General features: G+C 39.7%; 1 protein-coding gene across 5 annotated transcripts in view; it reads right to left on the bottom strand.

The window, feature by feature from the left end:
* Positions 1–25,857, bottom strand: part of iqch (IQ motif containing H) — a 181,800-nt gene that overhangs the window by 107,903 nt on the left and 48,040 nt on the right. For all 5 annotated transcript variants that reach the window (XR_006309444.1, XR_006309445.1, XM_043677177.1 and 2 more), the window contains exons 8-12: positions 20,550–20,767; positions 7,318–7,869; positions 6,608–6,674; positions 5,819–5,902; positions 166–341 (exon numbers count right to left, since the gene is read on the bottom strand). Coding sequence is in view for 3 of the 5 variants with exons in the window: in XM_043677177.1 (XP_043533112.1) it covers positions 166–341; positions 5,819–5,902; positions 6,608–6,674; positions 7,318–7,869; positions 20,550–20,767 (1,097 nt within the window). In the remaining 2 variants the exon portion in view is untranslated. The remainder of the gene's footprint in view (positions 1–165; positions 342–5,818; positions 5,903–6,607; positions 6,675–7,317; positions 7,870–20,549; positions 20,768–25,857) is intronic.

Below are 25,857 nucleotides of genomic sequence, written 5' to 3'. Positions count from 1 at the left end.
AGGATGAAGAGGAAATGCCAGAAAACATTCATCCTTCAAGGAGAAAAAAGTCAGAAAATAAAGGTTAGTTAGTATGCAAAGTTCATCAGTGATGAACCTTGATTTCTGTTTTAATCTACACTTTGCCCTCTTACCAAGCTCAATCAAATTCGTGAAGAAACTTACAGGAAAACGGCTTATTGCCTCAGGAGTCATGACTTTGAGACGATCCTCCACGTTCATTACATTCTCAGGTTGCCCTGTTTTGATGGCTTCTTGTAGTCCAAGTAGTTTCATGTAGTATTGGGTCACATCCTTACCAATCCAAAGGGGGCAAATATAGATAACATCTATATTGTCATCTGAGGAGAAACAAAATGTACTATAGACTATTTCTTTGTAAAACAAATTATTTGTCTCACTGCATAAAGAACATGTTACAATAAATGGTAAAACTTATTGTATAAATATTCATTATGGTCCTTGCTTTTTTTTTGCTATTTGTGTGGTGCACTGCATTGGGCAGCAAGTGGAGTTCTCCTGATTGCTTCCAAAAATCTTCACAGTAAATCTTTCTTTAAGGAATCAAGACTAACTAACTAATTCATTAATTAATTCCAATCCCAAAGGCTGCAGTGTTCTTATTCCCCTAAAATCAGAAGACAGATTGGAATGAAATAGCAAGCAGTCTCTCCACATCACTTGTGGTCATCCTTCTATACTCAAACACAAGTTTTGCTCAATAAACAGCTCATGGGCATGTTTACCAGTCAGCTCTGGAAAAAAAATCCCATTTAATCATAGAATTCCTACAGTGTGTATGCAGACCATTCGGCCCATTAAGTCCACAATGACTCTCCAAAGAGCATCCCACCCAGACCCATCCCCTCCCCTAAACCTGTAAACCTGCAATTGCCATGGCTAATCCACATAGCCTGCATATCCCTGGATGCTATGGACAATTTATCACGGTCAAATGACCAAACCTATACATCTCATTTTCCAATTTTATACTTATTTGCTAGTTTGCTTTATTTGAAATTTATGGGCTTAACAATTTGAAAGGGCTTTTCTTAATATTGTCAATTGATGGATTAAATTGTACAGCAGAACACTAATACCTGCTGGCATCTGTGCAAATTAAAAGAGAACATTCATTAAATTTTATTTATGACACAAAAGACTCCACTAAATGGCCCAGTAAAATGTTTGGTCACTTTTGCTGCACAAACTTTCACTTATACTATTTTGTCTGCAAAGCCTTCACTGGCAGTTTGGGTCTAATTACATTGCAACGTAGGGGCGGGTTCTATCATGAATGTGGCTTAAGAAATCATGTTGGAAATCTAAACGTACAAACACAATGTCAAAATGAAAGTTGAGCTATGTTTGTGCTCTCTGCTACAGTTATCTACAACCCTCTAATCCAGCTTCATGACATTTACACATTTGACCTCTTGAAATTTTGTTCATGTATAACAAAATCTATTGCCTTCTTCAGAAAACATTTTTCTCAGTAAACTCCAGAAGTTAGACAGTTTTAAATCCTAAATCTGTTTGTGTTCAAGCATTTATCAAGGGAGCAAAATCTTATTAAGATACTGAACTAATATTTATTGAGAAGAGCAACTGTAGCTGCTGTCAACAGTGCTCTCCTGTGGCATTTACACACGTAATAACCTGCTCTGTTTGGGTTTTGCTAGGACGTCTCAGTTTCTGAAATCTTTGCAGTCTTGGTAAAAATAAGGACAAAACAGCTGAACTTCAGAGATGAGCAGAGGTTTCCTTAACATCAAGGGAAATTGGACAACAAGAATCTGGCAGAAGCTTTCCACTGGGTGGTTTCATATCTAGCACATGGGAGATGGTTGTGGTTGTCAGAGGTCAGTTATCACACTTCCAGGACATTACGGCAGGACTTCCTCAAGGCAGTGTTCTAGGTCCAACCATCGTGAGCTGCTTCATTAAAAACTTTCCTTCCATCACTAGGTCAGAGTTGAAGCAATTCACTGATGATTGTACTATGTTCAATATCATTCATAATTCCTCAAAAGCTGAAGCAGTACAAATCCATTTGTAGCAAGAATTGGACGACCTTGAGGCTTGGATTTATAATTGGCAAGTAACAGTTGCAACATACAAGTTTCAGAAAATGACCACCTCTAACTATCTCCCACTGACATTGAATGGTATTGCTATTGCTGAATATCTCACTATCAATAGCCTAGGGGCTGCCTTTGGCAAAACAAAACTGAACTGCATCAACGATATTAAATAATGAATTACAAAAGCAGGTTAAATGCTGGAAATTCTAAACTGAGTAACTCACTTCTTGACTTTCAAAGCCCATCCACCATTTAAAGAGTACCAGTCAAGAGTGTGACAAAACTTGCTTCAACAGCATTCAAGAAACTCAATAGCATACAGGAGAAGGCATCTTGCTTGATTGGCACCACACTGCAAATCACAACCTTCAGCATTCACACCATGCATTATTAACACAGTTGCAGCAAAATATACCATCTGTAAGATGCACTGCAGAAACTCATCAAGGATGTTAATGCATTGGAAGCAGTTCTGAGGTTTGCTACACTAATACCTGGAACAAGACGATTACCTTATGAGGAAAGGCTAGACAGGCTAAGCCTGTATTGTCTGGAGTTTAGGAGAGTCAGAGGTGATTTGATTGAAATATTTAAGATCCTTAGCAGACTTGACTGAGCGGATGTTGCAAGAATGTTTCCTCTTATCAGAGAATCTAGAACTAGGGCTCAGAATTTAAAAATAAGAAAGCGCTCATTTAAAACAGGGATGAGGAAATTTTTTTTCTCAGGGGTTTGGAATTCTCTTCCTCAAGAAGAAGTGGATGCAACATCTAAATATTCTGAAGGCGGGGTGGGTAGATTCTTAATAACCAAGGGGATGAAAGATTATTGGGGATATGTAGAAATGTAGAATTGAAGATAAAACCAGATTGGCCGTGATCTTATTGTATGGTGGAGCAGACTTGAAGGGCTGAGTGGCTTACTTTTGTTCCTTGTTTACATGTCCTTCGGTAGCTACTTCAAAACTTAGTACATCTACCAACTAGAAAAACAATGGCAACAAATGTATGGGAACACTGCTATGTGCAAGTTACCACCAAAGCCCCACACTATCTTGACTTGGTACTATACAATTTGTCTCAACAACTGTACTTTATTTAGTATCAGCCAGTAGATTTAGGACATTTGGTCAATTATTAGTCCCTAATTAAACTTGGAAAAAATGACAGAAATAATTTGTTTTGCCTTATTGTTAGCCTTGTGCTTTTGAGAGCCTTGCTGGCTTCATCACCCTCCGAATCAAGCCTCATTCTCGTGGTCAAGTTGATTTTTGCTGCCTTCTTAGTACATTGTAACAGGTTAATCCCTTGCAGGGATCTTACTCACCAATGCAAGGATATCTAATCCATTACTTTTGTGCAGTTCTCCCCACACATTGCACTCTTATTAATGTTACCAAAGCACTGATCTCATTGTTATTCATGTGATTCTGCGCATTTTTTTTTCTGAAAATGAGAAACTTCAAATAGAAGGTGTATTTTTCAAATAAAGTAATTTAATTCCAAGGGACTTCATCCCAAGTACAAGTATATATTTTTTAAAAATTGTTTTTTTTTCCTGGTGCCTTCGCATAGTTAATGTAGGTCACTACAGCTGGCACAGCATGAAAAGGACTGAGTTTTGAACGAGAGAATCAATTTGTGTACTGTGGCTGTTCTGAAGACAGAATTATTTTCACAATTTCATGCTATGAAATGAGAATTTTTTTTCCTTTCATAACCTTAACAATTTTACATTCTAAGTTGTTAGTGTGGAAAGTAAATTATAAAGAAATTAAAAATCACCGGCCAAGTTCTCAATTGCTTTTCGGGACATTGCAGCACTGATTCGGTGATTTTAACTTAGTTCAATTTCGCATGACTTAATAAATATTAAAAAGGTCTTTTAACATGTTTCTGTTCAATTTCGCTACTACATAGAAATACAGAGGTCATCAGTCTCACATTATGGAGTGCATCTTTTTAATTCTTAAAAGAAAAATCAAATCATTCTCTTAAACCTTGAAAATCACACGTAAGCCTAATCTGATCCTGCTTTTGGCTATTGTCTGCATTATATATTCCAACTGCAGCCACTGGTCAGCATTAATGCAGGGATCCTGCAATGACTTTTCCCCTTCTTCCTCAATGTCATTTTGAAGTATGACCTCCATCTGGTGAAGATCAATGTAGGGATTAAATTGAGGATATTCTAGTTAAGGTCTCCCATGGATTGTAATGAGAGATTGTAGTGTGCATATTAGATAATCTGGTCACCCAACTATTCCGAGACACCTCCTTGTGACCAGTTGTGCTAAAATTCGGAGCCTAAATTAGCCAGTCTCCGGTCTGTGGAATACACACAAAAAAGGAGGAATTCGTGGAGAAAAAAACTCTAACAAAAATTGGAGGGAAAATATTAATGTAAATGCTTGCAATATTTAAAGGAAAAATACAGCACTGAATATGTTATTAACTTGTATTAATACAATTTCTTCAAATATAATTTTATAGAGTAAAAAGAATCCACAATGGTAAAATGTCACAGCATAGAGGGAAGCTACTCATCCTGTCATTCTTATGTTAACTCTTTCAAAGAGCTGTCCAAATTTGTTCCACACCCCAGCTATGTGTAGTGTATTTACTGAAACAATCTGAATTAAACAGGGAAAAGAAAACTTTAATGTCCATAGTTCCAATCAAGACCTTAGGACATCTAAACACTTCATAGCTTCTCAGGTATTTTTGAAATGTAGTCATTGCTATCTAGTAGCAAACACAATCAGTGTATTTGCAGAAAAGCTCCACAAACAACAATTAAATAAATTACCCAGATCAAATGTTGGATTAGTGGTAAATGTTGGCCTGGACACCATGCAGAACAGGTGTCTTGGAAACTTTTATGTCCAAGTGTGGGATTTAAATATTATGTCTCATATAAAGGAAAGCATCTCAGACTATGCAGCAGTGCTTCAGTTACTGCACTGAAATGTCAGTCTAGATTAGTATTCAAGTCTCTGGAGTGATGCTTGAACCAATGATTTTCTGGCTCATATGAGGGTACTACTACTGAGTCAGGGCTGACACTTTGCTTGATGTTGAACCATCAACACAATATTGCATTTTCTGGCCTAAAATTGAGATTTTTATGTTAACAACATGTGTGCAATTATTAAACAGTCCCATCTCACAGAAATCATCAGCATTATGGCTGCATTTGTGCACAGAGATAACTCAGTAAAGACCTCTGAATGATAAGGCATTTACCAATTCAGAGAAGCCCAAGAGTCCATTAAGAATATTTCTCTGCTGTCTCTGCCTTCTGCCAATTTTCCGTATGGACCAATGTTAGAATTATTGCATAACTTACAACAGACTTTAACTTGATCAGGGCATCATACCATTTGTGAAATAAAATACAACTGCATACACAGACATTTACTATAATATACAATTGGGGATTTCAAAATTAAAACAAAAATTGGCATTAGTTCACACCAGACAGAATTTGTACCCAAAATGTGAAATAGTTTCTGATCTTGGATACTGACAGGTTTGCTATATTTATTTTTGATTTCCACCATTTTTTAAAATCTCCGTGGAAAGATGATTGTTACAAAGCTTATATATCTCATTATTATAAAATATTTAAAATACATTAAAGGAAAGTCATTGTCATAAAGGTACTTTGTCCTTGAGCATACGAGTAATTAGTCAAAACTATTGTTACAAATGCTGGGCAATGACAGCACTCACCCCTGATGTCACATAACCTTCCCATCTGTAGGTTCTGTTGAGTATCTATATTGGGCACAGATGATCGCAATGACTGGGCATACCCTAGGAAACACAGAGCAAAAGATCCCACATACATGGGCAATGAGCGTTTGTTGAATCTAAAGACTTTCCATTCTCCGAATTAATAAAATGTAATTATTTCGCTAGGCTTGTGCTAATTTACTCAAAGCTGCAGATTATTTAAGTACAGAGCCCACTATTCAGTGTCTTAATTATTTAGCGTGGCACAGCATTCCTTTTGTCAGCACCAGAACCCCCTTGCCTTAAGTGCAAATAAAGATTCCCATCTGACAGTAATTAGAACTAAATAATTCCAGACAATGTAGCTTATCATTTTGACTGCACATTTGATTAAATCCAACATATAGTGAGATTCCCCACTTATTGATTTAACACGACAACAAGCAAGAGCCTGAATTCTCATATCATTAAAGATAGATAGAAAACATTATCTGCTATTTCAGCACAGCCTTTCAGCTTCCATTTCATACAAATGAAAGTGAATTACAGCAAATCACCTCTCATCCGAATAGGGGCCGTGTAATGACTTTATTTGCTTAATCCTGAAATTAAATGCTGTTTTGAGAAAGGGCTTGTGTTATTACTCTCATCATCTGAAGAACATCTTCCTACCGAGACCAATTTGAAACAAAACAAGGGGGCTTCCTGAACTCAATCAAGGACCTGTAATGTGGTGGGTAATAGAGGTTGTGGATGAATCTGCAGGCAAAAAAAAAAGTGCAATACCTAATGATGGGATGTGGATAATAGTTCTCCTGGAGGCCTTGATGCGATTCCAGTTGGCTGCCAGATGCTAGGAATCAAGAAGAGCATTGATCAGTGACAGAAGCTGTAATAGATTCATCAAGTTAAACTTCAGCTGCTCCACTTTAGTCAGTCAGACCAAGCCAGGCATAAATTATATTAATTGATTTAATTACATACTTAAAACATCTTCCCCAATTAATTTAATTAGCGCTACATGATGCACTAGTAGTATTCCAAGCAGAGAGATTGTGGAGTGTGCTTTGCTTAATTAATGGAATATGAATTAAAAAGAAACTAAACATAAGTGAAGTAAGCATTAATTAACACACTTGTCTGCAAAAAGTAAATACAGTACAATAAAGTACTGAGCATGCCGTAGCTGGAGAGGGAGCTTTTCAAACGAATTTAGAGAGCCATAGAGTGAGTACAGGTAGGAAACTTGAAATTTTACTTTCCTGATAATGTAAATTTTCAGACCAAAAGTGGTGAAAAGGCACAGCCATTCTTTCAGGCAAAAAAAAAATCAGTGACAGACTTTGCAGCCTCAACGGCTGCATCTCTGATGATGGATGAAATATGATTCTCAGACAAGTGCAGGGAAAGGCAATGTGGGAACAGCTTTACAGGAGCACTCAGGCGGAGATATTTGGAGAATGAGGGCTGGCGGAACAGCTGGCAGCTCCACACACCTTGGCCCTGCTGTGAAAATTTTCCAGGTGTCTCTGACGTGACTGCTTTAGGGTCTTCTTCACCCGCACCCTTTGAGCGCGCATGAGCCACGAGATGGAAATAACACCTGCTGCCCACTTCTGGCGACGAGCTATGAGGTACTTGGTCTTGCACTGGTACTGCCTCCAGATAGCCTGGATTTTTGTAGCTGCGATTTCCAAGCCATCTGGCCCTCTGTACTGCTGGCCTGGACGCTTGATGATCTCTTCCACCAATTCTTTATTTTTCACCACAGGAAGCAGGTCCTTCCAGTTGGGCTGTGAATTAAGTTCAAAGATAGCTGAAATCTCTGCCAACTTCTGACCTTCTACAATGGCAACTGGCACATCGTACTGTCTTAGTTTCCTCCCAAGATATTCCAGAAAGGACAAGATGTGTCCCCAGTATAACTGGTAATGGTGCTTGAAAACCAGGATGTCTGGAGCAGTATAATCTATTTTGCCATTGAAAATTGTAACATAGAAAGTTTCTGAAAATTCTTGGGTCCGATGAATTGGCAACACTTGAAACTGCTGTAAGAATAAAATGTTACATTAAAGTCAGTTTTTAACACATTTATGAATAAATTGACAAACTATTGTATTATCATTTACCATAAACCTTTAGCATACAATTGACTTTTAAGTTTTCCACTGATGCATCAAAAATGTTTACCTAGACACAGATAATTTGTGCTTGCGGTAAAGCATATAAGTTAAAAAAAGATATATTCACTCTGTATTTAATTAAACATATCTATAAAAAATGTTTAGTGAAATCTCTAGAATCACTCTCCAAATACCTGCCTTACTGATCATATGTCAGAATATTTGACGGGACAAGAACTCAAGTGAAATGTTGCAGTGTTGCACAGCCCACTGTTTACTTCTTTATTTGTTTCCCCTTCACTTTCTAGGCGAACAGAACTGCATTAGTTTTGTGCATCTGTATTGCATGTGTCTGCCTTCTCTGACGCATCACATAAACAAACAAGGTTTGTGAGTTAAACGAGTAAATAGTAGAGAAATTCAGCAGGTCTGCCAGCATTTGTAGCGAGAGCAACAGAGTTTACATTTTGAGTACAACGACCCTTTGTTGAAGCTCAGTCACTGGACTCAAACAGTTAACTCTGTTGTTCTTTCTACTGCTGCTATCTCCAGCACACTGTTTTTGTTTGATTTCCAGCATTTGCAGTTCTTTGCCATATTTTAGTTTGACAGCTGTCAATCATCTGCTAATTTATATTAAACATCGGAGAGGTCCTCTTAATTATAGCTGGAAATGGAGTTTGTTGTAAATATTTGCTCTCACAGCATTAGTTAAGAATATTTCCTTCCCCACTACCCCAGCCTAACTTCACTCCATCCCATCAGCTGGACCAAGTGGCTGTGCCTGAGGAAGGGGTGTCCCATCACATATGGGGGTGAGGGATGAAACAGAGATGATGAGACTAGAGGGCTAGGGTATTGAATGGGTTATGACATTGTCATCCATGTCTCTGGATTCAAACCCAGGATGAAACTCAGCTCTGCTGAGTGCAAAGACAAAATCAGGAAGACAGAGATGTTGCTGGGAATGGAGGGTTTGAGTTATAAGGAGAGACTGGATAGGCTGGGACTTTTTTGAGAGGTGACCTTATACAGGTTTATAAAATTGAGGGGTATAGATAAAGTGAATGGCAGGTGTCTTTTCCTAAGAGGATTTCAAGCCAAGGAGGCATACTTTTAAGGTGAGAGGAAAAAGATTTAAAAAAGACATGAGGAGCAATTTTCTTTTACACAAAGAGTAGTTCGTGTGTAGAATGAACTTCCAGAGGAAGTGGTGTATGCAGGTACAGTTGCAATGTTCGAAAGACATTTAGATGAGTTCATGAATAAGAAATGTTTGTAGTGATATGGGCCAAGCGCAGATACAGTTGCAATGTTCGAAAGACATTTAGATGAGTTCATGAATAAGAAATGTTTGTAGGGATGTGGGCCAAGCGCAGGCGGGTTTAGTTTAGTTTGGGAACATGGTCAGCATGGACTGATTGGACCAAAGGGTCTGTTTCCATGCTGTATGACTCTATGACTCTAAATTAATTACATAGGCTTAATGTGTTGAATGGTCTACTCCAATCCCTATTATAATGGATTTTTGTAACAGAATAATTTTAATACAAAAAGCCAGTGAACTAGCTATAATTGGGCATAAATGATTTTTAAAAATAAACTGAGAGCTCTACTTTACAGCGAGGTGAGGTTCACACTGAGGCAATAAGATGATCGTCAGAGGGATGGACTTGAATGAACTTCAGTGTGCAGTCACTGCCTAATATAATTGTCACAAAGTGCTTCATGCTGACAACAGGAAGGAAGCTAGGATGAAATTTACCATTTCTGGAGAAACAGAAGATATTTTTACTTTTCTCTGCAATTTTTTGGCTTACTAACAAAATGCATTCTCAAAACTTGAAAGTTCCAAAGTCACACATTACCACTGTTTCATGAGTGAGTCATTAACTAAGGAGGAAACCAAAACATTTCTGCCAAAATAAACAACTGTGCTATGCCTCACTCTGCAATCCTTCACCTCAACTGGGGAAAAAAACATCCAGAAAAACTTACATTTAAAATGCAACTGGAGGAAATTAAATGATGGTAGAGAAGTAAAACAATATAGCATTTGCCATATTCAATACGGCTCCCAATGTAAGTTCACGGAATTTAATTTTCATAACAAAAATTGACACCTCTGCGTTTCTCAAAGTGTATGCAAAACAATACAAAATACTTGTGTAAAATCCAATTCTCCCAAATAAAATTTTAGCAGCATTCCAGAAATATCATAACCCATCAACTGGATGATCCTTTGCCTTTTTGCAGTTTTTTCCCTTCACCAACTGGCTATCAAGATTTCTTTTCTTAATGAACCAGTTCAGAAATATTATGATACATCTCCAGAGCCATTGGAAATTGAACCCAGGCCTCCTGGCTAAGAGGTGGGAACACTATCACTACACCTTTGCCTTTTTGGTTTCTACTCCACTTAACAGCTACCTGCTGTTTATGATTACTAAATGGCCTCTGTCAATTTTACTGTATTTTCCAAATTTTCTCTAGTTCTCTCCCAAAAGGCCCTATTCTTTCCAAAAGATAATACCACATTGGCATCAATTTCTCTTTAAAACCTTGTGCAAGTAAATATTACACATGTTTTAACATAGACAGTGATTAACTACAGATTATTCACTGACTACCATAGTTTAGCCAAACCCTGGCTCACAAGGTAATTATGCACGCTCACTTCCAGAAAGGGGTTGTCAGATATTGATCAAAAGCAGAAACCTTGGATGGTTTCTGTTTCCCCAGCTAGGAATGTTGAATACAACTAACTAGATCTTGCACTGACTTTGCTATCTTCTTGGCCAATAGGGCTCAGCTATTCATTAAATAAACTGCTGGTGAGCATGCTCCAGAGAATATGGCCAATTCCACATTCCAACTGGCTGCTTGGAAATTTGCATAACCAGGATGCCAGCCCTTCTGTCTTTTCTTCTCTTTTTCACACAGAAAACCAACTTATCTCCACATTCAACACTTAGATGTGAAGACATGGATCAATTAATAACTCCTTTTGTAGGAAAAGTAGTATTTAAGTCATCTTTTAGTATGCCTCTTAGAAAAGTTCCAAATTGCTTTATATATAAGGAGTTGGTGTTACTGCTACATTGCAAAATGGCAGTCACATTCAGCTATCCCTTATGAACAAAATGAAATTAACCAATTGAAATTAATTTAATGAAAGAATTTTCTTTCCCCCATCTAAAACTGATAGGGGATTGCTGATATTAACTGAACTACAATGACACGCTTGAATCAATGTCTTGTACAAAGAAAGGAAGAGGGGGTGGGATGGGCGTGGCAAGCATTTGATACAAAACTGCTCAACGTTCTCCAATAAAGCACAGCTAACTGATTTAGAAACACATTTCAATTATGTTTTTCTGTGACTAGTAGCACCTTTTTTTTGATTAATTTCTTCATATTCCCCAATTATCACGCTCAAAAGACTGTGATATTATCAACACTCATAACCCCTAATGTTTTTCTGAAGGAGGTCATCAGGACACATGTTGCTGTGGTTGAGTGAAGACTACACTCCATAATGCATCCCCACTGTGGAGGTATGGTTTGTCTGAAATGACACACCAGTCATAAAAACCATGCAAATGAATTTTCAGCAGCACAAAGAAAGATTAAAGAAACAATAATGGTGAGTCAGAAATCATAATGGATAACAGGAAAGCTATTAGCTTTCTACTTTCCCATTATTTTTCAATGTTGATATTCCTGGAATCATCACAACAAGTGATTGTACAGTTTGAGGTAAATAACTTGAAAGTACTTTCTAAACATGTAACATTCAAAAATCATTGCTTCCTAATGTGCTTCTAATCACTCATCCCATCATCCCAACACTGAAACATTTCTTGTAAACCTTGTTAAACCTTTCCTACTTATTGATTTACAGTAAACTTTTTCTACAGCGTAAGGCATACAATAAATTAAAATACTGATAATGAGCCTAGCCTGGGTTTTAAATCAAACACTCAATTCCCATTCATTGTGACTGAGGTTTAATGCTGGGTTCAGCTTTACAGCCTCTGAGCTAGCTCCTATAATAAAGCCAGATAGAAAAATGGAAAATCTTTGCATAATTACATGTCTCATTGTTTAAATAACACTTAGCTGATTTTCTATTTAGTTCTTGAGTTACTTTATGCTAGGAAGCAGGAAATTGGAACATCAACCGCATCAATTAGTAATTAATTTTTAAACATCATTTTATGCAATGTAAAGTACTAGAAAAACCCATTAAATCCATTAGTCAGCAATTCATGAGTTAATGTGATAATATATTTTTGATGAAAAAAGCTTCTATGAATAGGAGACAATTTAATAAATACCCTAAGGTCCATTCTTAACATCTGTCTTCCAGTCAAACAAACGCTGCCCTTCCACAGTGTTAGTGATATCATTGTAATTCAAATAATACTGTATCAATTCCTATTATTGTATATTGTTTAGTGGCAAAATAATCATTTTCCAGACAAAACATGACAAAGAATGTCTCTGCCTTGCTTTCTAACAGATAGGTATGACAGTACCATAGTTATCTCCACCATGTCACAATACATTCCTGATCTTACCTATGCCATGCTGCCTGATCCATCCTCTCAAGCTGTTGGCAATATATATATATATATATATATATATACGTCAGTAATAGAAAAGAAATTTGGAAAGGGCAAATGTCAGTAATACTAGAAAACAAGCTGAATGATTAGAAGATGGTAATTGTTTCAGACTGTAACATTTACGGGAATCTCACAACTGCATATTGCTCCTGTGGTTGTGTAATCTACAAAATTCTTAAAATATGTTATTTGTGTTAGATGTCTTTAACGGTATTTTACTTTATTTGGAATGATTATTAGCGAGTTTTGAGAAGATTTGTAGCTCAGGTTGAGGTTTTGGATGTAGGTTTGCTCACTGAGCTGGAAGGTTCATTTCCAGACATTTCATTACCCTACTAGGTAACATCTTCAGTGGGCCTCAGGCAAAGCAATGCTGAAAATTTCTGCTTTCTATTTATATGTTTGGGTTTCTTTGGGTTGGTGATGTCATTTCCTGTGGTGATATTATTTCCTGTGGTGAAGTCACTTCCTGTTCCTTTTCTAAGGGGGTAGTAGATGGGGTCTAACTCGATGTGTTTGTTGATAGAGTTCTGGATGGAATGCCGTGCTTCTAGGAATTCTCGTGCATGTTAAATGATTATTAGACGTTACTTTCTATCCCTGTTTCCTAATTTTCCTAACATCATTGAATTAATGACTCTCATATAAGGTAGTTGATTTAAGGTCAACCATCAATGTCTAGAAAGCAGCTGAATAGGATATCTGATGAGAACTTGAATTGAAATTTACCGACGTACTTTGCTGCAACTCAACTTTTGAAAGGGGTTGGGGAAGGAATTTACTGTTCCTTAGAGCAATCTACCAAGTAAAGAAAAATAAAAAGAAGTCAATCTTTATTATCATCACAGAAATTAAGTTCTTTTTTGTATTGCTAATTTGTGAATGGTATGAGGGACAGATTTTATCTTACTTATGGTCTGCTGAGGAGGATACAAACAGGTGTATACTATCCTGTTCAAATAGCTATTCTCACATGGACCTAAACATTTTTAGCAAGCTAATTGCTTTCGAATAATATCATAGCACACCTTCCTTCCTTTTGTTAAGGTAGGATACAGCAGTGATATTACTAACTAACCCTAAATCCCATGTTCACCTGTGGGTTTTTTTTTTCCAGAAGTCTTCACTTAATAGAAATCCACAACAAGAATTTAGATTACATTCACTTCTTGGCCCAAGGAGCACAAGGTTAGAGCCCACTTTAGAATTTTGTTTGAGGTCAACTAACGGCAAAGACTGTGAACTGATCCTGCCAGATTTTGGTTTATATAGCTAAATATGATGCTTCGTAGATGTTCATACTGAGCCGATTTTGGCTAGCCTGCAGGTTAGGTTCATGGAGAGCTCATTACTGGAGGGTGATCCTGGAGTGACAGTGGCCGAAGTTTGTTTTCTTGAGCCCAGAGGGTAGAAGTGTACCTTGAAGCCTCATAACAATAAACACAAATGTTACAGTTGGGTTCTTTCTTAACAAGAGCAGTAATTGATGTTAGGGGAAACAATGAGGAGGACGTGCACAGTACACATATACCTAGTATTCTCCTAAATCATACATCACAGGATCACAGGTTGCACAAATTTAAAAAGATTTATCGCTTCAGTATAGCAAGTAATCCAGTTGCCCAGCATTGGGCCAAGGGAAGCTTGTGATAAACTCTGCAGTGCTGGAGACTATCCGTCTTTCCCCTAAAATTTTCAGGGCACTACTTGTTGAATGTTATAGTTGTTTTATGTTGGGACAGCGTCCATTGGGAAGTGAGTCACTTGACATTAGTGAGGAAGAGAAAGTGAGGACTGCTGATGCTGGAGATCAGAGTCAAAAGGTGTGGTGCTGGAAAAGAAGAGCTGGTCAGGCAGCATCCGAGGAGCAGGAGAGTCGACATTTCAAGCATAAGCTCTTCATCAGCATAGTGGAGGGGTTGGGGGGAGGGTTCCAAGGGAGCTGAGAGGGTTTGATCTGGGATAACATGGAGGGAGGGGAGATCAGGGAACTGGTGAAATCGACATTGATTCTATGTGGTTGGAGGGTCCCACGGTGGAAGATGAGGTGTTCTTCCGCCAGTCGTTGGGTGGCTAGAATTTGGCATTGGAGGAGGCCCAGAAATTGCATGTCGTTGGTGCAGTGGGAGATGGAGTTGAAATGGTCAGCCCACAGCGCGGTGGAGTTGTTTAGTGCGTGTGTCCTGGAGATGTTCTCTGAAACATTCTGCAAGTTAACTTCCTGTCTCCCTAATGTAGAGCAACGGACACAGTACATGACGCGTGTGGAGGTGCAGGAAAATCTCTGCCAGATGTGGAAGGATCCCTTTGGGCCTTCGATTGGTGGGGGGGGGCATTAGGAGGGGCCCAGGCTTCACACCTTTTGTGGTGGCAGGGGAAGGTGCCAGGAGTGGAGGGTGGGTTGGTGGGGGAGCATGGACCCAATGAGGGAGTTGTGGAGGGAATGGTCTCTGCGGAATCTGTAAGGAGTAGGGATGGAAATATATCTCCGGTGGTGGGATCAGACTGTAGGTGGCAGAATGGAGGATGTTGTGTTGTATCCAGAGATTAGTGAGGTGGAAAATGAGACCGGGTGGGGGATTCTATCCTTGTTGCGGTTTGAGGGGTGGGGTTCAAGGGCAGAGGTGCGGGACAACGGGAGGAAGAACACTTCATCTTCCATCTTGGGACCCACACAGAATCAATGTCGATTTTACCAGTTTCCTCATCTCCCCTCCCCCCATCTTATCCCAGGTCTAACCCTCCAACTCGGCACTGCCCTCTTGAACTGTTCGTCTTTGTTCCCACCAATCTGCTCCACCCTATCACCATCACACTCCACCTTCATCTGCCTATCGCATTCCTAGTTACCACTCCCCAGCCCCACCTTCCTCCCATTTATCTCTCAGCCCCGTGGGCTCCCCCCACGTTTCTGATGAAGAGCTTATGTTCGAAACATTGACTCTCCTGCACCTTAGATGCTGCCTGACAGATTGTGCTTTTCCAGCGCCACACTTTTTGACTCTGACATTGGCGAGTGTTCAGCTAGTGCTCATGGACTTGTTGAAACTTGTTTCGGGTTTTCACAGAGTACACAACTTCAGAATAAAGCCTCCCGTTGGATTGCAGGAAATTACAAGTTCTTTAGTTCTGACTGGAATATAGTAACTTGACCATCACATAATAACAGGTGATGAAGCAAAATTCAGTCAGGACATGTGCATGCTAAAGAGAGGAAAAGAAGAGAGAAAAGGGAAAAAAATCAACACAATTCAAATTTGAAATGGGAGGAAATCCAGAAAGTCAGGACTGCAGAGTTCACCATTTGAGATTTCTCAGGCATGGAGGCAGGGAAAGGAAGAAAAATTCCATATTAGGAGTTAGAAATCAATGAAAAGTTGTTGCAATTAGGTTTAGGGGAGCAAACCTAAGGGGAAGATATTGATTTTATGAAGATTTTCAATGTAAACGAGACCTGATTGCACAATCCAAATTAAAAACAAAATGGTGGATCAATTTGGCACCACCGGACCATTTGAAGAAGGATCAGAAGGCTGGAAGGTCTACACTGTTGGATTCAGTTACATTACAGCAAATAGAATCGCAGATAAATTGGTAGTAACATGTTCCTCAGAACTATAGACAGTAAAGCCTCTAGTTTACTTAGACACTTTGTTCAGTCAGACAAATCTGAAAACAAAATGCACTGGGAGTTAATTGATACTTTGGAAAATGATTTTCCCTCAAAAGCCCGACTAATTGCAGAGAGATTCAAATTTCACAAGTTGAATCAATTAGAGGAGGAATCTGTGGGTCAATTCTTTGTGAGCTTTAAGTGCCTCATTGAACACAGAGTTTGGGAATGTTTCAAATGATACTTTAAGAGAGACACTGATGTGTGGCAAATGAAATAAGGCCATTTCCAACAACTGAGTGAAATCTAAATCTTAAAATCACACCATTGAGAAGTCTATGGATGTGGCAACCAGAAATGTTGCACAGCTCGGCCCAGTATCCAAGTACATAAAATGGGGGCCACACAAGAAATCTGAGCAGGGTGCCACAGGTATAGCATATCTGGAACTGACTACTGGTGCAGTCCAGTGCAAGAACTGTGAATGAGAGCACCACATTCCGAGGCCCTGCCGGAGGAATTACAGTTATCTGGAAAATTCTGTGCCAAAGAAAAATCAGTTAAACTCAAGGAAGAAGAGCCATGTTGTCAGCCACAAGGAAGATGTAGACACTGCTTGGAATCAAACATCCCCGATGAGGAATTTAAATTGAATGTCGTGGCCCCCCCATGGTGAAATGCATACATTTTGGATTGTGCCTAAATTGGATGGGCAACCCATCAAAATGTCGGTAGTTACAGGGGCTGCAGATTCACTTATACCAAAAACAATTTACATTGAAAAGCTGAATAATCTGCCACTCAAGTATTCCAACATCACCCTCAGGACATACACAGAGCAGGGGCTGCCCTTGAAAGAGTATGAAACGGCTACGGTATAACTACAGGACCAGGCCACAGAGTTGCCACTCCACATTGTGAAAGTGATTTACCCAACCTTATTTGGGAATATGTGGCTACAGAAACTAAAATTGAGGTGTAGAGCTGTGAACAAATTGGCTGATGCTAAAACAAGTCGGTAAGATATCTTGAATCAATACTGAGGTGCTTTGAAGGCAGCCTTGGAAAAATGAAGGGAATCCAAGTTAAACTCAAATTGAAACCAGACAGTCAATCCAAAAGTCTGATGGCACATACTGGTCTGACCACCATCTGTCTGGAAGTAGAGGCAGAACTAATGAGGTTGGTGGTTATCAGTATATTGGAACCAGTAACTACAAGTGATGGGGCAACGCCTATCATCAATGTTTTAAAACAGGACGGATTGATCTGAATCTACTTGAAAGCTACTGTTCATCCAGTGCTCTGTGCAGATAAATATCCATTGCTCTTGATATAAGATCAGTTCAGCAACCTGGCACAAGAGATGAAGTTCACAAAGGTGGATCTTTTTTTAGCTGAAAATGTGTTGCTGGAAAAGCGCAGCAGGTCAGGCAGCATCCAAGGAACAGGAGAATCGACGTTTCGGGCATAAGCCCTTCTTCAGATTCCTTGGATGCTGCCTGACCTGCTGCGCTTTTCCAGCAACACATTTTTAGCTCTGATCTCCAGCATCTGCAGCCTTCACTTTCTCTAGCCATAAACTGGATAGGCTGCTGAGTTCCAACACTCACTGACTCCATTCATTCATCAGAGCTTGTTTTGCTACAAAAGGCTCCCCTTTGGGATCACATCAGCTGCAGCCTTATTTCAGAGGTCTATGGACCAAATCCTATTTGGACTAAGAGGTATAATGTTACATTGGTGAAATCTTGATCACTGGCTCCACAGAGGAAGACCACTTGAGGAATCTGGAGAGACCCTAAAGCACACGGGTTACGAGTAAAAGATAATGTGTGACTTCCTCAAGAACTTGATTGAACACTTAGGGCACATCAATACCAAAAACGGGCTTCTCAAGGCATCAAAGAAATGGAGGCTCCATGGCCTACTAATGTGTCCCGAATAATACCTTTCCTGCGTCCTGTGAATTATTTTGGCAAATTAGTTCCAAGTTGGCTACTGTTCTGAAGCTGTTACACAATATTTTATGCAAAGTCTTAGAAATGGAACCCAGGCTGTGAGTGAGTGTATCTTGCTGTCTAACAGGCATGCCACAGGTCAGACATTTTGACCCTAGGTTGCCCTTACAATTAGCGTGTGGGGTGTCACCGTACTGTCGTACAACCTATTCAATGGAGAGGAATGGTCAACTGTCTTTGCTTCGCATTGTCTCACTAATGCAGAGACAGGATATTCCCAACTGGAGGAGGAAGCCCACAATATCATTTTTGGTGAGAAGAAATGTTACCAGCAACATTATTCTGCTAACAAATCATCATCCCATCATATTTTACCTTTGCCCTATACACCCTGGGATTCCCTCAATGGTGGCCAATCAGCTTCAGGGGTGGTACTCTTCTCGCCGCACTTGCATGATGTAAAATACAGGCAGTTGGAAGGCCATGCAAACACCAACGCATTGTCCAGGATGCCACTGCCCTTGCATGAAGGGAAATCCTGTAATGGGTTGAAGATTCTCTACTTCTCTCAATTGGAAAATGTGCTGGTGACGGTGACAATTGAAGAAACATTTCATAAATGACCCTATTTTAACACAGATAATGGATCTAGTACTAAAAGGGAGGCCCAGCAGGCACTACCTGGAATGGAAGCCATACATGGAGGTAGGGAGTTGGCAGTTGAGAACAGCTGTCTACTGTGGGGAAGAGGGTATTCATCCTTCTAAACTTATGATACAAGATCACTAGGGCCATCCAGGGGTGATGAAGATGAAAGAGCTCATCAAGATTTTTTTTATGTGGCCAAATTTGGATGCCCAAATCAAATAAAAAGCCAGCTTGTGCCAAAATCAAAATGCACCACCAACGTCAATGTTACAACTAAAGGAATGGCCCAAGATGCCATGACATCATGTCTGCATTGATTATGTCCACCCGCTTTGAGCATCAGTTGCTGCTGGTGGTGGTTGATGCTCATCCTAAAGGTCTGGAGGTGGTGGTAATGAAGTTCCACTTCTGCAGACCTGACCATTGAGAAACTGGACAAAATGATTGCAAGTTTTGGTAACTCTGAGCAGATCATCTGCGACAATGGTGCTCAGTTCCTCACACAGGAATTTACTGACTGAATGAAATGTAACTGCATTTGGCACATTAACTTGGTGCTCGATCATCCATCAACCAATGGTTTTGTGGAAATATTCGTGCAATTGTTAAAGCGCTCTTCGAAAATGTGAAAGAGGAAGGGTTCACAAATTCATCGAGTCAATAACTTCTTGGCCAGGTACTGAAATACACCTCATGTCACAAACCTGAACTTGTCAGTGCACATGCTTTTCAAAATAACTTATGAACTCTGTTCAGCCTGTTGCCAACTGAAGAAATGCACAAGATTGTTGAGAATAATCAAAGAGCCTAGAAGAGAAACAGACTCCAAGAGATGCTCTTTTCATTAGGGTGACCAAATGTTGGCCTGGAGATTCAATGCAACTGACAGACTTGTACCTGCGATGATGCTGGCCCAGACAGGTTTCATATCCTACACGGTCTAGACCGGGGGGGCGAGATCATGTGGTGAAGGCATGCTAACTAGCTGTATTGCATATCCCCATGTTCTGGAACCACCCATCACCTGAAGGCCTCAAGAAGGGGCCTCTGCCTTCCTTCCTGATGGCAGCACATCATCGCAGAACAACCCACCGTAGACAGTGAGGACACTGCCCATGTGGCTGAGTCTGTCTGCATGCTCCTCGAGACGAATCCCCTTTATGTGAAGTTCCCAGTTTTCCTAAGGTGAATCCCACACCAGAAGTAAGAAAACAGCCAGCAGAAAACAGACACCCACTTAACAGACTCTCATTAGATGGTACTTCTGATTGTTTTTTCTAGTGGGACTGTGTATCATGCCCATGTAAATAGTTTTGCTGCTTGCACATATATGTCATGTTTAGAAGGGTGTAATATTATGGTTGTTTATTTCACAGAAGAGTGGTATATGCATTTTAGGTGGCATATGTTATGTTGGACTGTGTGTCCTGAAGAAGTGAGTCATATGATACTGGTGAATGTTTAGCTTGTGCTCACAGGTTTGTTTAGATTATTTCGAGTTCTTACATAGTGCACAAGTTCAGAATAAAGCCTCCCTGTTGATTGCTGCAAAGAATGTGTTTGTATGGATTTTAGTTCCGACTGGAGCATAGTAACTGCGCAGTACAGAATACTACTAACTTCTGCTAGCTGGCTTTATCACTACTCCATTGGGAGCTGTGCAACCTTGCCATTAAATGCACTTTCAAGTTGAAAATGTTCTTTACAAAAATACTGTACATCCTGATTTACAAAACACATTGTTCTCCAAACCTTTGGCTGATGAAATTCAAAGGGCACCATTTCTTTACCACGCAGGTGTTGAACTGCACTGATGTCCTTAGCTGATGTCCTGGACATGAATGAAGGAGCAGGAGTAACAGTGCCCATCTTTAAAGGCAGCCTGGACTCTGGGTTCTTGTCTGGATACTTTTTTTCCTCTGTGTATGACTCACTAACGACTATACAGTAAGAATTTTTGGGGTAAGTACCTGGAAGAAAGTAACAATAATCTAATTTTAGAAAATGTCCTTTAGATATAGTTCTAAAGCTTATGAGGTAAAAAAATGTAATTGCAAATTTCCTGAAGCCATGTCTTACAAAATGGATTTTGCATTCAACTATCTGAACTTGTAAAATAGTCCATGAGAGTTCATGCCAATTTGCTATCTATCCAATATTAAGAAACATGATTTAATGCCTAAATAATAGGACCATACTTTCACTTAAATATTTAATCACCATTTTTAAGGTGGTTTCAAATTTTACAATAACGTTAGCATTAAATTTGGACACAAACAAGCACAAGATCTCACTGGTTAAAATAAGCTTGCTAAAATTTCAAATTTCAAAGAGATCTTTGTGCACCTCTAATTCTGACCATTGATTTTAATCATTCCTCCATTGGTGGCTATGCTTCCCAGCTACTTTAACCCTGAGTTCTAGATCTAATCTTCCAATTACCTTTAAATCTCTCTCCCTCTTTATGTTGCTCAAAAAAAAACTTTTACTGACTAGTTACCTGTGGCTTCCTGTTAAGTTATGGTTCATAACATCATTCAGCAGTGCCTTTGTTATGTTAAAAGCGCTCAATAAATTGTTTTAACAACAACTTATTTGTAAAAATTGTTTAGGTGACAAAGAGTAGGTTTCTTTTGTTTTAATGTTCCCTATGTTACTTGCAGTTCTAAACATAGATTGGTTGTACTGGGGAAGGCTCTATTTTGGTTCTCTCTCCCAATACTAATTTGCTTCACTTTTTCTGATTGCTGCTGGACTTCACATTGCAATTTGCAAAGGGAACTGAAAGAGGCTGGAAAGTGGTGTGTTTTATGCTGTTGACAGAGAAGGAGGAACAGACTTTAGTGGTAAAGAAAAAAAAAAGAGATGTAAAATGGGTGTGAATGAAAGTATGCAAAGGAGAAAATGGGTCCACTCTGCTGAGAGGCACACACAAGACACAGTTAGGGATGTAAGTGGGGAATATAAGAAAGGTGGAAGACAGAAATCAGGATGTTGAGTCAGTTTGAGTGGAGACGAGAAGTAATAGGGATAAGAAGCCAGGGATCTACAGAGGGGTGAGTCTGACGTCAATGTTGGAGGGGATTGTGAGGGACAGGATCTACATGCATTTGGAAAGGCAAGAGCTGATTAGGGATAGTCAAAATGGTTTTGTGTGCGGGAAATCGTATCTAACTTGATTGAATTTTTTGAAGAGGTGACCAAGAAGATCGATGAAGGCAGAGTAGTAGACACTGTCTATACGGATTTCAGCTTTTGACAAGGTTCTGCATGGTAGACTGATTAGTAGGGTTAGATCACATGGAATCCATGGGGAGCTAGCCAATTGCACCAAGATTCGCTTGAAGATGGGAGACAGAGGATGGTGGTACAGGGTTGGAGGCCTGTGACCAGCGGTGTCCCACAAGGAGCGGTGCTGGGTCAACTGCTTTTCGTCACTTACATAAATTATTTGGATATGAATAGTGAGTAAGTTTGAATGTCACCAAAACTGGTAGTGTAGTGGATGGTGAAGAATGTCATCTCGGAGTACAACTGGATTCTGATCAGATGGGCCAAATGGCCAAAGAATGGCAGATGGAGTTTAATTCAGATAAATATGAGGTATTGCATTTTAGTAAGGCAAATCAGAGCAAGACTTATACACGTAATGATAGGGCCCTGAGGAGTGTTGCTGAACAAACAGACTTAGGGGTACAGGTGCATACTCCTTGAAAGTGGAGTCACAGGTAGACAGGGTGATGAAGGAGGAGTTTGGCACACTTGTCTTCATTGGTCATAATATTGAGTATACGAGTTGGGATGTCATGTTGTGGCTGTACAGGCCATTGGTGAGGCTACTTTTAGAATATACATTCAATTCTGGTGTCCTTGCTTTGGAAAGACGTTGTTAAATTTAAAAGGGTTCAGAAAAGATCTGCATGATGTTGCTGGGTTGAAGGTTTTGAGGTAAAAGGAGAGGCCAAACAGGTTGGGTGTTTTTCCCCTGGAGTGTTGGAGGCTGAGAGGTGACCTTAGAGACCTTAGTTTATAAAATCATGAAGGGCATGAGTAGGATGAATAGCCAAGATCACTCCCCAGGATGTGGGAGACCAAAACTAAAGGGCAGAGGATTAAGGTGAGAGAGGAAAAATTTAAAAGAGACCTGAGGAACAACCTTTCCACACAGAGGATGATATGTGTATGGAATGGGTTGCCACAGGTGGTGGGTACAACATTTAAAAGGCATCTAGATGGGCACATGAATAGGAGGAGTTTAAAGAGATACAGGGCAAATGCTGGCAAATGGGACTAGATCAGCTTAGGATATCTGGTTGGCATGGACGAGTTGGACCAAAGGGGTCTGTTTCCATGCTGTATAACTTCAACTCTATGACTGTAAGTCTCTAGTAAAAGTGGTCGACAGGTTCCCTGACAGTAACTACACTGCAGGACAAAATACATTTAAAAGAATTGGATGCTTGTGATAAAGGTACAGCAATAATCATGGTTGATTTAATTTTCATACACACTGGAAAAATCAGATTAGTAATGATAGCCTGCCAGGAGTTCACAGAATGCTTTAAAGATAATTTTTTGTAGTAGCACATTTTGGAACTAACCAGAAAGTAGTTCATACTATACTTGTTATTGCACAATGTGACAGGATTAATTATCAACCTCAAACTAAAGACATCCTTAGGTAGCAGCAAGCAAAACATGATTAAATGGGAAATTCGATTTGATGGGGAAGAGGACTATGTTATTCAAGAGTAGTATTTGAAATTTAAATAAGGGCAATTATATGGACATGAAAACTGGGCTAGCTGAAGTGAACAGGGATATAAGGATAGGAAATAGATCAATTAAAATAAAAAAGTGGCAGATATTTAAGGGGATATTTCAGAATAAAGAAACATTCTCAGGGAAGACCCATCATCTTTGGCTAACTAAAAAAAAGAGCAAACATCAAACTTAAGCAAAAGATTCCACGAAGGTGAGTGGCTGGTCAGATGATTGGACAGAAAATAATGAACAGCACAGAATGATTAAAATATTAATCAGGAGAAATAGAGTACAACAGGAAGCTAACTAGAAATGTAAAAACAGATAGCAAGAGTCTCTACAGGCATTTCGAAAGGAAGAGTAAGTAAATTAGTTTTAGTCCTCTAGAGTTGGAATAAGGAGTTAATAGGAAATAGAAAGGAAATGGGGAATTTAATGAACAAGTATTTTGCTTCTGTATTTACTTTAGAAGACACAATGATTAGTGATAGTTATAAATCAGGATATGGAGGAGTGAGCAGAACTTGATGAAATTACAATCATAGAACATAGAATAGTACAGCACAGTACAGGCCCTCTGGCCCATGATGTTGTGCCAAGCATTTATCTTAATCTAAGCTCAACCTAATCTACACACCTCTCAATTTACGTCCATCCATGTGCTTGTCCAGTAGTCACTTAAGTGTCCCTAATCTCTCTGACTCTATTACCACTGCTGGCAGTGCATTCCACGCACCCACTACTCTTTGCGTAAAGAACCTACCTCTGACATCTCCCCCATACCTTCCTCCAATCACTTTAAAATTATGACCCCTCATGACAGCCATTTCTGCCCTGGGGAAAGGTTTCTGGCTGTCTACACTATCTATGCCTCTCACTATGTTATACACCTCTACCAAGTCATCTCTCTTCCTTTTTCTTTCCAGTGTGAAAAGCCCGTACTCGCTCAACCTCTCTTCATAAGCCAAGCCCTCCAATCCAGGCAGCATCCTGGTAAATCTCCTCTGCGCCGTCTCTAAAGCATCTACATCCTTCCTGTAAAGAGGCGACCAGAACTGGACAAAATATTCCAAGTGTGGTCTAACCAGGCTTTTACCAGCAGGGATTTTTATCACCAGTGGTCTAATCAGCAGGGAAGCTGTACTGAGAAAGTTGTTGGAGTTGCAGGCTGACAAGTCGTGGGTCCTGGTGGACTTCATTTTAGAGTGAAAGAAGTGGCTAATGATGTAACAGATGAAGTGGTGTTAATTTTCCAAAATAAATGCTTGAATCTGGAATGGTTCCACCAGATAACTGGAAAGTAGCAAATATAACATCTTTATTCAAGCAGGGAAGGAGGCAGAATACAGGAAACTATGGGACAGTTAGCTTGATGTCTGTCATGGAGAATTGGAATAATCAATCAAGGAAGCTGTGGCTGGGTACTTGGAATACCTCAAGGTAATTGGGAAGAAACAGCATAGTTTTGTGAAAGGAAAATTGCGCCTAACCAATTTTTGGAATTCTTTGAAGAAATAACATCCATTGTGGAAAAAGGAGCCAGCAGATGTAATTGGCAAGGTTCCACACAAAAGGTTATTACGCAAAGTCAGAGCCCATGGTATGGGGGTAACATGGATAAAACATTTTAGCATGATCAGCTGGCTTATGGAAAACAGAGTATGTATAAATGTAGCAAGATCAGCTAAGGTAAGACAGTTTGTTTCAAAATTACTTACCTGTAGCGGGCAGCGGTGTTTTTTTTTTCTCTCTTCACAAAAAGAGCGGGAGCAGCAGAGGAAGTGACGGCAAACAGAGGGGCAGCCGGGAAGGAGAACTGTGAGTATAAATACTCACCCTTTAATCACCAACGGTCATTTGAGTGGGAGCAGCGGAAGTGAGGTTGGAGCGCATAGCTGGGCGGGAAGGTAAGTGATTAGTATTTGAGTGGGTGTGTTCTAGAACTCAATGTTATTGACTCAGTGTTCTTGTTTCTGGAGAAAGTGTACAGTCATGGCAGCGCAGGCAGTGGAATGTTCCTCCTGCAGGATGTTTGAGGTAGGGGTAACCACCGATACTCCTGCCGACTTCATCTGCAGGAAATGCAGTCAGATCCTGATCCTCACCGAACGAGTTAGGGAACTGGAACTGGAGTAGGATGAACTGAGGATTATTCGAGAGGCTGAGAGGGTGATTGATAGAAGCTACAGGGACATAGTTACGCCGGAGAACAGAGGTAGCTGGGTAACAGTTAGAGGTGGGAAGGGGAAGAAGCAGGCAGTGCAGGGTTCCCCTGTGGTCGTTCCCCTAAAAAAAA

This window comes from Chiloscyllium plagiosum, chromosome 36 (genome assembly GCF_004010195.1).
Source record: "Chiloscyllium plagiosum isolate BGI_BamShark_2017 chromosome 36, ASM401019v2, whole genome shotgun sequence".
In the NCBI taxonomy this organism is placed as follows: domain Eukaryota; kingdom Metazoa; phylum Chordata; class Chondrichthyes; order Orectolobiformes; family Hemiscylliidae; genus Chiloscyllium; species Chiloscyllium plagiosum.
Note: the sequence above shows the minus strand (reverse complement) of the source record. Positions and strands in the feature narration are given on the sequence as shown.